The 18,179-nt window shown below is 35.3% G+C and overlaps 1 protein-coding gene across 2 annotated transcripts in view; it reads left to right on the top strand.

Moving 5' to 3' along the window:
- The window catches only part of rdo (leucine-rich repeat domain-containing protein reduced ocelli), a 423,162-nt gene that overhangs the window by 328,354 nt on the left and 76,629 nt on the right, over positions 1-18,179 (top strand). For both annotated transcript variants that reach the window (XM_073971011.1, XM_073971012.1), the window contains exons 3-4: positions 750-885; positions 9,195-9,392. In XM_073971011.1, coding sequence (XP_073827112.1) covers positions 750-885; positions 9,195-9,392 — 334 coding nt within the window. The remainder of the gene's footprint in view (positions 1-749; positions 886-9,194; positions 9,393-18,179) is intronic.

Raw genomic sequence — 18,179 nt, 5'->3', positions numbered from 1 at the left:
AAATTATGTTGTTATTAATATTAATTAAAAATGTATTAAACAAAATGTTTTAACAAACTTGATGACAATCAAAGTCAGTAAATAATGTAGAATGATTGTGTAAGAGAAAATGGAAAAATAACAATAACAACAATAATGCTGGGTTAATATTATTATAGAAAATAAGGAGAAATTGTAATTGAAGAAAATATTTGATAATAATTAATAAAAGTTGAAGTAAAGATGTATTTTTCAGAAATAAACATAGTTGAAGGAGATTTTTTTTTAATTTAATGAAAAAATGTGAACACATAAATTACTTTGAGACTTTATTAAAAACATAAATAGGAAAAGGTTTCCCATAAAATATTCTAATACATTTTTCTAAATATGTGAAGCCTTGAATTTTTTCATTTTATAACTGCGTCCTATAAATGTCTTAAGGCTGTATTTACGCTTTCTTTTCCATCATTGATGTTTGTACAAATGTTTGTATATATATGTATGTACATGTTAATTTTTTAACTTGTCTTATTTGCAAACGGACTAATTCCTTTGTTTTATCTTTGATGATTAAAAGTAACAATTTTCTCTAAGGCGATTTCTTAATATATTTGTTTTTCTCAATAATGATGGTTCATTTCCTAGGAAATTTTTACTTATTTTTTCTTATTTTAAAATCTCTTAATCTCTTTCTAATATAGTTTAAATTCCCTCTTTATATACCCCGAGGTAATAATTTCTTCGATTTTTCTTTTCATTTTTTTCAGATGCTGGTGAATTGGTTTACGATTTGCCTCGTCGCAATACTTTTAATAGTGACCCATGGAAGCGAGAGAAAGTGCCCGGTGGAGTGTACATGTGGCCTGGATGAGGAAAAACGTTTTCAAACTGTTTGCACCAAAGGTAAGAATCCTTCAAAACCATTCTCTATGTATGTATGGATATGCCATAATTACCTGCAAATATGAATGAAACAAAAAACAAAAACACAGAAAAGAAAACTATAAACAAAGTGCAAACGTAAGATGTGATTATAAATAATGTAGGGCATGGAAAAAAATAGAACAACATCAACAACAACATGGTAAAATAAAGACATTAAAATAAAGCAATTACAAACGGAAACGGAAGAAACAAAAATAGCACTGAAGAAGAAGAAAAACGCAAAGAAATAAAAATAAAAAATATTTTAAATTGTAATTATTTGTATGACAAACGGAAAGAAAAGAATATTGATGTCTAAATAAAACTTAAAAGTGGTTGGAAGCAGTAGAGTATGAAAACGATTTTTTAAAACGCCCACGCCAATATGGCGACATAGATTTTTTTGAACTAGCTAAACTCTAAAACAATAAGAAATGTATTCCTCAAATAAAGTTTTTTTAATGTCCTACTCCCACAAAGAAGCTTAAAAGTTTTCCAAACAAAAACAACTTTTGCAATTAAAACTGTAGTTGCCAAGCTACGCCTCTGTTTTAAGGGAAAATTCAAAGATTTCTTTCCACACTTAAAATAAACAAATGCTTTTACGCACATTTTTAGCGCTTACCATTTAATTTGTCAGGTTAAAAGCCGTCATATTTGAATTCGCCATAAAATGAACTATTTATTTCGGAAACATTTCCTTATTAAGGCCTTTGTGCCAAAATTGAGTAACAAAATTAAAATTGTTGTTCCAAAATTGCCAAAAAATGGGACAGATTGGCCATTTATCTCCATATCTCCATTCATGGTTCATGCGACGCACATTGGTTCAGATTTTATTGACCAAAAACATAATTTCTTGTCGTCATAAACGGTAAACATATCGGAAGTTGTGTGCATGACGTGCTCCTAAACCAGGGTTTCGGAGTCGGAGTCTACGAATCGGAGTCATACAATTCTTTTAATTAATAATTAATTACACTGGTCAACACGACTTTTGTTTCAACCGAAGTTGCGGTTGTTTCTAGATGAAATCGGCGAGTTATTTTCAAATCCGGTCCCGGTTTTTCTCCACCAGCTCTTGTTTTTGAGATATAGCTCAAAATCGGTTTGTACGAGTTTAACCCAGACTTTCGTTATTTTCGGATACAAACAAATATTTTTGTGGGTTTTTCGACATTAATATATTAGGAAGATGTTTTTCGCTCGATACAAATCGTTTTTGAAATAGTTATGGTGAGTATATATCAAAAAATATAGAAAATATACGACGGACCTTGTAAAAATTGCATATTTTGAGTACTTTAAGCTGTAATTACGTCATCGGGAGAAGTCATAAGATCTTCATATGGCAATGCGGATATGCTTGGGGTGTCTACTATATAGTCCAGTATTCAAATATATAATATAAAGTTCATAGCGCCCATGATTCGACCATAACCTAAAAATCGCCATGAAGACTGCTAAAGGGAAATCATTTACCAGTGATATCATTACCACATAAGCCATTTACTTTTCAATGGCAGTCTTCATGATGGTTTTTAGGTTATGCCGGAATCATGGGCGCTATGAACGTTATATTATACATTTGAATACTGGATTATATAGTAGACACCCTAAGCATATCCGTAGTACCATATGAAGATCCTATGACTTCCCCTGATGACGTAATTACAGCTTAAAGTACTCAAAATATGCAATTTTTACAAGGTCCGTCGTATATTTTCTATATTTTTTGATATATACTCACCATAACTATTTCAAAAACGATTTGTATCGAGCGTACAACATCTCCTTAATATATTAATGTCGAAAAACCCACAAAAAATATTTGTTTGCATCCGAAAATAACGAAAGTCTGGGTAAAACTCGTAAAAACCGATTATGAGCTATATCTCAAAAACAAGAGCTGATGGAGAAAACCCGCGACCGGATTTGAAAATAACTCGCCGATTTCATCTAGAAACAACTGCAACTTCGTCTGAAACATTCAACTTTTTCAATTTTGTTGAGCAGTGTTATTATTTGAATTAATCGAGCTAACATGGCCTAATTCTGCTGGAGTCGGAGTCTGAGTCGAAAAAAATAACTCGACTCTGACTCCGGGCAATTTTTTTTTCTACGCTATAGTAATATAACATTAAATTGGGCACAACAAATTTTTTTCAATTTTTTTTTTATTTAAAAGAAAAATAGAAGAAAACAATTAAGCAAACGGTATATAATACTAACATAGAGGGCGATTCATAGGATATCTACTATCCTTTAAAGTCAAATCTTTTCATCTCTATTTTGATTACAAAGTAAGATCGGCATTAAGTTTGGCCAGGCCGAACTTGTTATACCCTCCACCACGAGTTGTATTGAAGTTAAATGAAACAATTTACTTCCTTTCGTTTATGAAGAATGCTAAATACAAAATTTTAGCAAGTTCGGTAAAACAATGTGGATAACATTCAAAATACCGAAATTTGGGAGGTACCGTTCCATGGGGGGATATATCAGAACGTCGATTTATACCTACAAATTTCAGGGGGAAAAGTTTTTAGACTCAAAGAAGACTAAATACCAAATTTCCGATATTTCGGTAAAACCTTCAAAATACCGAAAATCAAGAGGCACTCTTCTATGGGGTATATAGGAACCCGCGGACCTATACTGATAATCCTATGGAATGTTTTATAACCCCATGTAAGATTTAATAACAAATGTTAGTCTTTCGGTGGGATATTGACGTCATAACCTTCAGAATTGCGAAAATCGATAGGTACCGTTCTATGGGGGCTATATGAAGGTGTGGACCTATACCGGCAAATTTTACATGGAGCGTTTAATACCCCAAATGAAGACCAAATACCAAATTTCAGCCATTTCGGTGAAATATTGAGGCCACAAGGGAGGTACCGCTATATGCGGGCTATACTAAGGCGTGGGCCTCTACCGACAAAGTTCATATAGAACGTTTAATACCCCAAATAAAGACTAATTACCAAATTTGAGCCATTTCGGTAGATTATTGTGACGACAACCTTCAAAATACCGAAAATCGGGAGGTACTGTTCTATGGGAGCTATATTAAGGCGTGGACCTGTACCGACAAATTTCTGGGGGAACGTTTTGTACCCCCGACGAAGTATAAATACCAAATTTCTGCCATTTTTGAGGAATATTGAGGCCAGAACCCTCAAAACGCCGAAAATCGGGAGGTACGTTCTAGAAGGGCTATAAGAAGGCGTGGACCTATGTATACCGACAAATTTGATATGGAACATTTAATACCGAAAAAATACCAAAATTCAGTCATTTCGGTGGATTATTGTGGCCACAACCTTCAAAATACAGAAAATCGGGAGGTACCGTTTTGTACCCCCAACGAAGACTAAGTACCAAATTTCAGCTATTTCGGTGTGATAGTGAGGCTAAAACCTTCAAAATACCGAAAATCGGGTGCTACCGTTCTATGGGGGCTATATGGACCGATATATAGCACATTTGCAATACCAAACATTCTTGGAGTAATAGAAATTTCCATACCAAATTAGAAAGCTCTATTTTAAAAATTTGCGAGTTGTGTCTTGATTTCAACAGACGGACAGACGGACAGGGTTATATCGACTTAGAATTTTACCCTGTTCTAGAATATATATATATACTTTATAGGGTCTCCAAAACGTTAAATTTCTTCAATATTTTTTAAATGATTTCCATAAAGATTTTTATTACACAAACATATTTTTTATTTCGTCACAATTTCATGATTGTATGTAGTTATTTTTTTTATACCCTCAGCATTTATGCTAACGAGGGTATATACACTTTCATGCTGGCAAAATGTGCCTCATCGAAATAATGGTTTTAGACCCCAAGTATGTTTGGGCGAAATGTGTTTCAGACAATTTGGAGTCGATTGACCAATGTCCGTCCGTCTGTCTGTCTGTCTGGCTGGAGCGCACGATAACTCTCGAATGGATGAACCGATTCGGTTCAAATTTTGACTTTTTTAATATTTTGCCCAAACTTAGTTTAAGTTCGAAGATGGGCTATATCGGTCCACTCCTTCCGGTACCTCCCCCACAAAAGTTCGAAAATGTTCGGATAATTTGTGCGCACTATAACTCTTGCAGGGAGTAACCCATTTGGTCCAAACTTTGCCCATCGTAAAATGTGTACCAAACTTAGATAATGTTTCAATATAGACTTAATCGGCCCACTCCTTCGGGTACCTCCCACACAAAATTTCGGAAAAGTTCAGTTTAGGGCCATCTCTCGAATCGCTCTGATTTTTGTTTAAGCAGATTGTATTCACTGCCTTCCATACGACGGTACAAGTTTCATTAGGGGCAAGTCCATACTTCCTGAGAAAATAGCCTCAAAGTTGCAAAAAAAAACCCTATGACCCCGTTTGAGGTGGTTGGAGCGCAAGATAACTCTAGAACGGATCTGCCGATTCGGTCCAAATATTGGCCTTAGTACTATTTTGTCTAAACATAGTTTAAGATTGAAGATAAGCCATATCGGTCCACTCTTTCAGGTACCTCCCCCACAAAAGTTCAAAAATGTTCGGAAAATTTTTTCATACGGTAACTTTTGAAGGGAGTGGCCGAATTGGTCCATACTTTACACATCCTAAAATATCTACTAGATATAGATCAGGTTCAAATATGGACTATATTTGTCCACTCCATCCGGTACCTCCCATACAAAATTTCGGATAAGTTCACTTTAAGACCTGCTATCGAATCACGTTGATTTTTGTTGAAGCAACTTGCATTCGCTGCCTCAATTACGATGGTAAACGTTTTTTCAGGGGTAAGTCCATACTTCTTGAGCAAACATACCGAAGGGTGTAAAAACCCCCTATGGCACCATATGTAGTGGCTGGAGATCAACTTTCATAACGGTCACTGTAGATCCATTCCTTTTAGTATCTCCTCCGCAAACTTTTGATCTCTAATCCTAATGAGCATTTATGTCGGTTCAAATTCCCAACATTTTTAAAAACCCCTAAATACATACTTTTTTGGAAAAAAAAAATTGTTTCAATATATAAAGGCTGAGGGTATATCTCTGTCGGCAAAACCGACTGACACTTTTTTACTTGTTAAATTGTATCCCTTGCTCAACTTTCACCTACATTCAATTCAGTTGAAATACTCCAACACATTGTTAACAAAATAATCCAGAAAAGAGTAAAAGAAAATACACATGAAATACTTTTTGAAAAAAATCGTCATTGTTCTCTTTTGCAGAGAAAAGGTTTAACGATGATTTTTTTGAATTGAAAGCCTTCCAGTTATGAAGAATAATATACATATTTGTTTTTAATTTTTTTCTGTTCTTTTCAAGGAAACATTTTCGATTTTTTGTTTTGGTACGTGCTTTTGATGTTGATTCCTCTATCATTGTCCTCATAGACAGGAATTATGAAATTAAAATCGCATTTTTGTGTAGCTCAGATTTTTCGTCTAAATGTTTGTATAAATATGTATAAATTTAATGTATGACAATAATTTGAAATTAATAATTTCCAATTTAAAAATATTGAAAAAGATCAGGAGGGTTGTCGTTTTTTATTTGGGATGGCGACTTCTCCTCTTCCAAAGGAGAAACATGCATGTCGGCAATCCTTTTTCTCTTCCATCATTGGTCATTAAGCTCGATTCCAACGAGAAATTAATTAACAAATTAATATTAAAAATGATCTTCGCCCTAAAAGGCAAAATTTTCAAATAAATAAAATCAGCTGAGCCAGGCTGGGGTTTGAACCCACGTCATTGAATAACATAAGAAAGAAGGTGTTGTCACGGCGTGTTAGCGTTCAAATCGTTACTTTCAAAGGCAGCGCTAAGCGTTATGAAAGCACAACTAAACGGGGAAATACCTATTATTGTTGTAAAAAAAAAATGCATTTGAAAGAAGAAAAGTTCGATGACGGAGAAGCAGCTCCACAGTCAATATTTTTGAAGAGCCTCTGCCAAGGCGAAACGTGCATGTCACATAGTGGTGGTTGTGTGGGTTCGAATCTTCGGCATTCCTTCTTCACTTGCATCATTGGTCATTAAGCTCGATTCCAACGAGAAAATAGTTAAAAAATTGGCTATGCTTACCAAGGAATAAGGCAGGGCAGACTATAGTTTCGGATCTTGCCACAGATCCTCATGAGTTCCCTAGTTTCTTGGTTTTCAACTAGAAACGTTTTATACCCAACTTTTTATACCCTGGAGTGCGATTCTCTAAAGGCCTACGTACATAAGCTACCTCGCCTGGTTGCCTTGCTTGCTTCTGATAAAAGAATAAAAAAGAAATGGGCAACCCAGTTCGAAATTTGCTCGGCCTCGTTTATTCTTTTATTTTTATTATGTTAAAAATGAAGCATGAAAGCAAGGCAACCAGGCAAAGCAGCTTATGTACCCAGGCATTTTCTCATTTTTTGAGTTAACGACAAATGTCGGTAAAATTAAAACGCAAAATTATGAATGAAAAGTTCAATAAAAGTTGACAACACTGTTGCTATCGGTAGAACTTTACGACTACTTTCTCTTGGTCGCTAACTTACTGAGAAATATTGTTAACTATCGATATTATAAGTATTTTATTTTCACCGATTTTTGTCGGTAACTCAAAAAATGTGTTAGAGAATCGCACTACTGATCGAGAATTTCTTTGGCACTACCTAAACTCGAGCAATTTTCTTCTTGAAAAACAAGAAACAAGGGCGAGATCCGAATGATTCTGAGGTATTTTATCGCCGCCCATCTATTCTGCATTCTCAGTACCTTAGATACCGTTCATAAACTTTGCAGAAGAATGTGCCGACACCATTACATTCAGAAAATTTGTGTACCCCCAACAAAGACTAAGTACCGAATTTCAGCCATTTCGGTGTGATAATGAGACTAAACTTTCAAAATACCTAAAGTCGGGAGGTACTGTTGTATGGGGGTACAGGAATTTGTCGCTATATGTCCACGCTTTCATATAGCCCCCATAGAACAGTACCTCCCGATTTTTCTGTTTTTAAAGTTGTGGCCTCAATATTCCTCAAATGGTATATCATCAGAACGGTACCTCCCAATTTCCCTCATTATCACGCCGAAATGGCTGAAATTTTGGACTTAGTCTTCGTTGGAGTATAAAATTTTCTCCAAGAAATTTTTCGGTATATGTCATATAGCCCCCATAAAACGGAACCTCTCGATTTTCGGCATTTTGATGGTTTTGGCCACAGCAACCCACCGAAATTGGAGAAATTTGTTATTTAGTCTTTGTTGGAGCTAAAAGCTTTTCTGACCATCCATCTTTCGATATAACCCCCATACTTCAGTACTTACCGGTTTTCGTGATTTTGAAGGTTGTGACGTCAATATCCCACCGAGAGACTGAAATTTGTTATTTACTCTTCCATGTGGTTATAAAATATTCCAGAAGAGAATTATTTGTATAGGTCCACGGGTTCTTTTATCCCCCATAGAGGCGTACCTCTTGATTTTTTGTATCTTGATGGTTTTACCGAAATATCGGAAATTTGGTATTTAGTCTTCATTGAGTACAAAAAACTTTCCGCCAGAAATTTTTAGGTTTGGATCGATGTTTTGATATAGCCCCATGGAACGGTACCTCCCGAATTTCGGTATTCTGAAGGTTAGCCACATTGTCTACCGAACTAATAAACGAAAGGAACTTAGTTGTTCCATTTTACTTCAATGAAACTCGTGGTGGAGGGTATAACAAGTTCGGCCTGGCCGAACTTAACGCCATTCTTACTTGTTTTAAATTGTATCCCTTGCTCCACATTCACCATTGTCTGCATTCAATTCGATTGAAATATTCCAACACATTGTTAACAAAATAATCCAGAAAAGAGTAAAGGAAAATGCACGTGAAATACTACAATCCAATACAAAGGAATGCTGTTGCTTTTTGACAAAATTCGTCATTGTTCTTTTTTGCAGAGAAAAGGTTTAACGATGATTTTTTGGATTGAAAGCCCTCCAGTGATGAAGAACAATATGTTTGTTTTCAATTTGTTCTGTTCTTTTCATGAAATTTTTTTGGATTTTTTGTTTTGGTACGTGTATTTGCTGTTTCCAAGTTTCTCTATCGTTCTACACATCGACAGGAATTATGAAATTAAAATCGCATTTTTGTGTAGCTCAGATTTTTTTCTCTAAATGTTTGTAGAACATACATACATATGTAAAAATTTCGACGTGTCCACTACTCACTAAAAAGATTGAAAAAGAACTATAAACTTTGTTAAATATTTTTTTTTGCTTTTTTTCTTTTAGGTGGCCTTTCACATTTCCCCTTTGAAAATATTGACAAAGATGTACAGGTCATCATTATTCAAGGACCACGGAATTCTGTAACAATTGGCCAGTTTTTGAGAAATTTTCTCAAACTGGAGGAAATGCGTATAACCGAATCAAACGTACCCGTTATTGGGCCGGAGAGTTTATGGGGTCTGCAACATTTGAAAATTTTGGGTAAGTAATACTAGAAAAAAAATATTATGTTCTATAATATAAGAATATGAAAAAAACCTGGGTTACAGCTATTTATTCTAACAATGACAAGAAATATAAAAATCAGAAATAAATAATTTATCTTCAGTTCAATTAAAATTTCATCAAATTTATCACATTTTATGACCACGATCCAACTTTATTTAGTCAATTTTGCATTATAAAGAATTTTGATTTCGTTTTTTAGCTTTACGCCACAATATGAAAGGAATATTAGAAGTTCATTTTGCTCAGAATTCCTGAAACACAACGAAATATTCATACCCCCTTGTGGTATACCATTTTCACATCTCTATAAAGGTTAACGATCTAGCTCTAAATCAATTGTAACTACAGGCCTCAAGTATGGACCGAAATTTAGAATGAATTGCGGTTTTCACTCATCGTAAAATATGTTGACACGTGAAATGGACCCTGACATAGTCTTCACACATATTAATTATAGTCCGATCAGCACGAATTTTTATAAAGGTTAGAGCTTTTAACATAGAAGAAGCCTCCATACAGATCAGATAGTATTTAGCGGGTGAAATGCAACATAATTTTGTGTGAAAAATGTCAAACATTTTACTTTAAGACCAATATCTTTATTTCTTTAGGACACATTCCAGAGATGAAAGTATCATGTAGAACAGGAACTCTTGGTTTATCCATTAATTGCAATTATGTTATTTCTGTTTCACTTGGTCGGCTCCATCCGATTCCACTATGGAACAAATTTAGTTTAGAACAAGATAAGTCCATTCAGAGAGTGGCGGTGAAAATACATATATGGTAAATTACAAGGCTCGTATCTTGTCATGGGCTAGCTCAGCTGAGGGCATAATCAGTTAGGATTCCACCATGTTACCCGATTTTTAAAAATTGTGGCTTTTTCGAAAGCCATGATTTTCACCTTTTAAATAAAAAATAAGCTATAAATTTCCGTTGTGGAAAAAAGAAGTTATGTCCGTTTTAATTTGAAAATCCAAGAAACCCCGTTTTTCATTACATTTACCGTTATAAAATCAAAAAACGAAGTGACCCAAAGAAACCAAAGATATTTTCGTCTTCCATGGGCTCCCGCAATACCGAATTTATGCATCAGAACCCCTGCAAAGTTTCACTGTAGCACAGTGTTATTTACAATAGGCTTGAGGTTGTCGGAGACTCGAAATCACAACCATCGTTGTTATAACTCTCGTCATAATGATAATGTCATTGCAAAGGGTTTGGGAAAATGGCATGCCAAAGCATTGGGGGAAATGACATGCTTCGGATCCAAAATGAATAGCATCTTTTGGGATCCACGCTCATATAAAATTCATCGATGAAGATGCTAAAAGGATGACATGCCACATCACTTTCACCCATAATTGAATGGCATCTTTGGCATCGAATATTTTGCTGCGGAAAATAAGACAGATGGAAAACCTTAAACAATCTTCGAAGGACTCCAGAGTGTGTTAGATCAGTTCAGCCTGTGGGGATCAATTGTGATGATTGTTGCCGATACAACAGGCGTGAATACTAGACTGGTTTTAACTCCAAGGGAAAACATCAATGTTGGATTTTTTATGCGGCACCCCCTTAAGTGCTTAGTTTTGTTAGATTTTGAGATTGCCCACGTTTGAGCACAATGGGAATATGTTAACACGTGCCAAAGGGCGTCAAAGTTCCCATAGTAATTTCTATGGAGCCAAAGGTGAAATTTTACGAAATTGCTCTAAAGGCCACATTTATTGTTCAATCGAAGAGATAATGTTGCCAGTTCATTTCTGTGTGTAAACAAGTAATCCTACGAAAAATTGTAAAAATCGTCTGGATTTTAATATAAAGATATATTGGCAAAATATAATATTGGAGCATTATCAAAATCTTACCCGATTTTCATAATTCTTATAAAATTTTTTTTCTGGCCACATCAATGAACTGGTAATAATTTCCTTATCGATTGGACACTAAATGTTCCCTTTAGGCCAATTTTGTGAAAATTCACCTTTGGCCAATTTCATGAAATATTCGTGAAAATTCACATTTGTACTTAGTAATATTTTTTTCTAAAACTAGATCAAGTTCAGAGATGGATTATAATGATCCACGACCCACAGTAGTTTTGAAATTTTCACAGAAGTAAGTCTTATGGTTCGGATTGTCACAACATAGAATCTCGAAAAATCAACCAATTCCTACGATGTCCTTTAATTAAACAAAAAAAGTTTTTTTGAGTTCATAAAGCATTAAACGCTTCAAATTCTGCTTGATCTTCCACAGAAACTTTGTACAAATATCTGGCTAGCTGTTTGTGAAAATATGGTCCAAGTAGTTATTTTAGATTTTGTGTAATAATCTTTTTAAGTTGGGAAGTAAAATTTCAGTGGCCAACTTAAAATGCGTTTTTCTCGAAACCGGATTTTTTTGAGATGTGTCACTCTTTGAGTAAATGATCGATATATCGATATATCCACATAACGGTAGCTCCAGACTTTCGGTATTTTGAGCATTTTAGCAAAAATTTTTTTGACTGAACTACCCGTAAGTTGTCATTTGAGATTACCTGTAGTCAAGAAACTTCTACTCCAAAAATGTCAACATAGGTCAATATTTTGGTATAGCCAGAGCTCCGAAATAGTCACTCGAATTCTATTCGCGAGTGAAACTTGAGCGATTTCGAACGGGAGTACTCGCGCGAGTAGAAAAATAAACCGAGTGTACTCTATTTTTACTCGTTACTCGCGATGCATATTTCAAACTTGCTCTATTTTACTCGCAAGTGAAAAGTGTTTGCGAGTAAAAGTACTTGAAGGGTAAGATTTTTGCATGAAAAAACGAGTGAGAGTGAAAATGCTCGAAATAGAGAACGAATTTACTCGAACAGTAAAATCGGGTATAATCGAGTAGAAAAATTACCGTTTGTGTGTGTGGTAGCGAGCAGGTTTTGATGTTGCCGTGGAAAATCGGCACCCCGATTTTCGATATTATTAGACGTTTAGCTAATTTATGATTTGATATTTGAGGTTCCCTGCAGTTAGGAAACGTATCCACCAAAAATTGGCAACAAAAACCAATGTTTTGGTATAGCCCCCAAATAACGGTAGTGGTCACAAAACTTCTCCACGGTAAATTATCTGCATTGGTCTATGTTTTGGTATATCCCGCATATAACGGTACGTCAGATTTTTTTTTGGATTTTTGAGGAATTTTGCTTCTGCTACGAACTATCTATAATTTGACATTCGAGGTTCCCAGTGGTCACAAAACTTCTCCACCAATAATTGTCAACACAGGTCCACACTTTGATGTAGCTTTTATGATAAGGTACTGCCCGTTTGAAGACATTTTTACACTTTCTGACTTAATTTAGGCATTCGATTATTGACATTTTACTTCAGAATATTTTATGATGCAGGGTATAAAAGTTCGGCCCGGTCGAACTTAACAATTTTTTAATTTTTACTTATTTATTTATTTATTTTTATTATTATTATTTTTTTATTTATTTATTTATTTTTTTTTTTTTTTTGAAACGCAGTCAGTATATAAATTGTTAAGTTCAGTAAAAATGTCTTCAATCGGGCGGTACTTTTACATGGAAGCTACATCAAAGTGTGGACCCGGGTTGGAGAAGCTTTTTGATCACTGACAACCTCAAATGTCAAATTAAAGACACTTTGTTTAACAATTGTAGGAAATTTGCTAAAAAAAAACTTCCGCAAATGTAACATATAGGACCGATATTCCTATGCTTCGGAGACAAAATTGAGTCAAGAAAATATTATTCTGAGAAAAAACTATGACCCGTGGCAATTCAAATTGTTGTAATGATTTAAGATCGCATCCGCAGACGAGAAGTTTCAGTCACACCTCTTACAAAAATGTAATTGATCCACAAACATCCTAGAAGGGACAATGGAGAATTTCAATATTAGCTCAATGAACGGCGTGTCATAAAACACCACTTATGCAGAAGTTTTACATAGTAATACTCAAGAAATTTCACTAACATTACATTAAAGGGTATTTTGACACCGTTGAATATTTGATTTTTTTGTCTGTGTGCAAGGTGGGTTCGTATACCATTGCACCACGGTGCCACCTATATCAAATTTCCCATTAATGAGCCCAATACCTCTATTGAGCTTATACATACTATTACACAGCGCCAGTAGCACATACATATTTAAATTTCAACCAAGCGGATTGCCATTTAAAATAACATCGCCTTTAATTTCGTAAAGAAATGCAAAATATTTAAACTTCTTATTTATGCTTAACATTGAATTTATTCTGAAATTCTAAAAATTTTTAGCTAAATTTCAATGAATGAAATGATGTTTCCGTTGGCACAATAGATAGAATAAATAACGAACGCACTTTAAGAACATTGACGTACATACATTGATATGCTTCTTTGTAAGCATACCTTGCAGAGATGTTATCCAACTTATCATTCCTTATCATTAGAACTCATCATCCAACTAGAATAGCTGTTCAATGTCTAGGAATAGAAAACTCCAGCCACCCAGGTCTAATCATTCTTGACTGTTTATTGACATTAAAACAACAGCAAAAGAAATTTAGACATTTAAATTTCAAATTGACAATTTTGAAAAGATACAAACAACAAAGAGGCCGGTTAGTTGTAAACAAAATGCCATAATTTTTAAGTGTCATCCGCAATTGTTAGCATTGTATCTTGTTAAAAAAAAAATTGACAACCTTTGCTGTTGATTGACTTTAGATTGTAAAATTGTATAGCTTTCGTTTGGTTGCTGTCTTTTTGTTATTTTATTTTCTTAAGATGAACTCCAGCAGCTAATACACAGCTGGTGATTACATTCAAAGAAAAATAAATTTCACAAAAAAAAAAAGAATGAAATACATAAAAGAGACACAAATTAAATAAATAAATAAAAAACGTAGAGAAGTACAACTGGCAAAAATCAAATGCCATAAAATTGGAGTTCTATTCTTTTTTTGCTGCAAAGCAACCAACCAACAAAACGGCAGGAACATAAAAAAGTTACTAACTGTTTACAGTAGATAATAAAGCCATAATCAGTATAATAAACAGTAAATTGAGTTTATATGAAATTTTAGAGGAAATGAAAGGCGGAAAACTGGATGACGTTTGTTTAATGAAATTTTCAGCAATGATTTTTGGTGTTTAAATAAGGAAATCCTGGGCGGGGGTTTAACTTTATGTTAACAAAAATATATATAAAATAAATCTAAGAAGGTTAGATATATAATATTAAGCAATATTATGATATATCGTAAAGTTCAGACTGTTAGACTGGAAGTCTTCAACATTTTGTTATTTAAACTTTCTAACAAATGATATTTCGGAACCAGATTTAAATAGAAATTTGAAGAAGCGAATTTTATATGTTACAAAAAGACGTTTTCAATTTTGATACACCTGTCGGTCCGCATACAAGGACTGCAAAACTGCGAAAAATCTAGGAAAATGCTGCACCAGAGGAAGGACAAATTCAACACTCACACTTCCAAGCCAAATCTACCCTATTCAAAACTGGCAGGAGATAATATTATCCGAGTTTTGGAAGGAATTGACTTTCCAAATTTAGTCAACAGGGCTATCAGTATAGGCGAGAAAAAGTGGATTATTGCATGCGATGTAACCTTCTTCTATGATAAAGAAATATACAATATAGTGTCGTAACGACCAACGCTATGGACATGTTTCAGTAACTGCATCATGCCATAACATCGAGTGAAATGCGGAGAGTAACAAGAGCCGAAGAACTGCCTATTGTCCTCCAAGTTCACCATAACAGCAGAGAAAGACGAACCAATTTGCATTGTAAAGGCTAAATAAGAGCGCTTTGCTAACGTTCGTGCCGGTTTATCGATCGCAGCTGCTACAGGAGTTCGCCCAGCATGCTCCACTGGAACATAACCGATACCTGCACCCAGAACCACAACTGCAGAGGTCAGTGTCGACAATAATATTTTGCTGAAGTATACAAAACCTTCGACAAAAACTTTTTTGACCTCACAAACTTCCGAGGAGGTTATAAACGGATCAGAGAGGCTTAGGGAAATGAAAACACGTTCATGTGTCTTCTTATGCATGTTTTGGGATATTGACGTTGAACATAACTTCTGCCGTTTCCAGGGAGAAATGGCGCAATCTGCAGCCGTTCATGAATCAGTATAAGCAAGAAATTCTGCTGTTAACAGAGCATAAACTTACGGAGAAGCATCGATTTGCAATCGACGGTTATACATGCTACAAAGAAAAAATCGCACTGACGGAGGTACTGGAGTAATTCGAAGTTCGCTGAAGTCGGAGCAACTCCTTGTGGATATCGGCCACATAATCCTGTAGAGCAGGGGCTCAGACTTTTTCATCATGACAAGCATACTTCAATCCTGTCGATCTTAGCGATATCGTCAATTTGAGCGCCGTCTCTTAAGTAATTATTGGATGCGATCTCAACGACGGACACGAGAGGACGAGCTGTACATCAATTTCTCAACAGCTGCCCAAATCTAGACCAGTATCCGACGTTTTATCCCTACAGATACCCACAGAAATAGAAATAGAAAAAGTATTCGACGATTGAAGAGGCAGCTGCAAGATGGACTGGAGTCTGACAACTGATTATTATACATTAGGAAGAACGTTTCAAAACTTACCTCGAAAACGTCTAGGTTAACTCAAAAACCTACGGGAAGTTAACGAAAGCTGCTGGCCTGTCCTTCAGCAGCCCATATACCCAATACCATTTGTTGTTATTACATACAGCCGGTCGACTTTTGTGAGGTGTCTCATAGATTGTAAACATACTCTATAAAAAGGCAACTTCAGGTATCCTGATCATTTGCACCATATGTCTTAGTGGATGATGCATCATTGCTGTTGATATTTGGTTGAATTAAATTATTATTTAAAAAACCCTGCTGAAAAATGATAATATTTCACTGGAAAGCAATATTTCAACTACCACCAACAAAAGAAAAAGGTAAACATCAGCTGTGCTTCTCTCTCAAACTTGTCCTACAGCTTGTAATCGATAAGAAAGTCACTGGGTTAGATATCGTTATCGAAATAAAATCATATGTTATTAAACAGCAACAGATGAGTGTAAAGAGCACGCTATTATCGACATCGCCAGATCACATAAACATTGCTCTCAAAAATTTTTCACCTTTTCATAAAATGAATACTGATAGAAATCAAGACGTTTTCTATTAGAGCAAACTGGGTGATATGTTGGACGACAAATTGAAAGATGTAGCTAAAAAGGAGGATGTTGTTGCCATCAAATAGGAAGCGGAAGTTTTAAAAGCAGAAAACTTCAAACTGAAACAGGAAGTTGAAAAGCTAACTATCCGCATTGAAGTTATAGATTGTAGAAGTAGATCGTCGAATGTAGTTGTGAGCGGTCTATCATGTCAAAATAATCACTCTGCCAAGATGAACTTTAGAAGAATATGCAAAGAAGACTTAGATGTGGAGATTAACGTAATTAACACAAGAATGCTAGCTTCTGGAAAGTCGTTTGTGTTTACTCTTGATACCCCTAGTCAAGTTCAACGTATCATTGAAGCAAGGAGAAAACTTAACGGAAAAAATTTATACATACAAAAGGATAACACGGCAGTTGAACAAATAAGTACATACAACCTGAGAAAAGTGTCTAAGATTCTATCTAAAAGCTAAATTAAAACTAAGATACGCCTAGGCGAGTTTTCCTTATACATTAACGGTGTCAAGTATATATAGGTTAGTGGAAAAATACAATCGTCCACACAGAAGGATACAGACTTCCTCACAAACATTTTAACTAAGGTTGGTAGTCCGATCGAAGTTTTTTTGTAAGCAGCCAAATTCATATTCGCAATACCAGTTTCTTTCGTGTCATTTATTATCATTCAATATTTCAAACCTTCGGAGCTGCATTAATATGGGAAACTTTGTAACGTTTTTAAATAAGTTCGAAATTTTCTTTATACCCTCAGCATTTATGCTAACGAGGGTATATACACGGGCAAAATGTGCCTCATCGAAATAATGGTTTTAGACACCAAGTATGTTTGGACGAAATGTGTTTTAGACAATTTGGAGTCGATTGAGCAATGTCCGTCCGTCTGTCTGTCTGTCTGGCTGGCTGGAGGGCACGATAACTCTCGAACGGATCAACCGATTCGGTCCAAAATTTTGCTTTCGCAATATTTCGTCCAAACTTAGTTTAAGTTCGAAGATGGGTTATATTGGTCCACTCCTTCCGGTACCTCCCCCACAAAAGTTTGAAAATGTTCGGAAAATGTGTGTGCCCGATTACTCTTGAAGGGAGTAACCGATTTGGTCCCTACTTTGCACATCACCAAAATGCTACTAGACTTAGATATGGATTCAATCGGTTCACTCCTTAGGGTACCTCCCACACAAAATTTCGGAGAAGTTCAGTTTAGGACCTGTTCCTAAATCGCTTCGTTTTGTGTTATAGCAACTTGTATTCACTTCCCCCCCCCCCCCCCAGGTCCATACTTCCTGAGAAAATAGCCTGAAAGGTACAAGAAACCCCTGTGACGCCGTGTGTAGTTGTTGAAGCTCAATATAACTCTCGAAAGGATCTGCCGATTCGGTTCATAATTTGGCCTTCGTAATATTTTGTGAAAATATAGTTTAAGTCCAAGATAAGCCATATCGGTCCACTCCTTCAGGCACCTCCCCCACAAAACTTCAAAAATGTTCGGAAAAACTGTTTGCACTATAACTCTTGAAGGGACTGATCG

This window comes from Musca autumnalis, unplaced genomic scaffold, assembly GCF_047663935.1.
Source record: "Musca autumnalis isolate F117 unplaced genomic scaffold, ASM4766393v1 scaffold_2, whole genome shotgun sequence".
NCBI lineage: Eukaryota > Metazoa > Arthropoda > Insecta > Diptera > Muscidae > Musca > Musca autumnalis.
The sequence above is the reverse complement of the archived record's forward strand: the minus strand, read 5'-3'. Positions and strand labels throughout refer to the sequence as shown.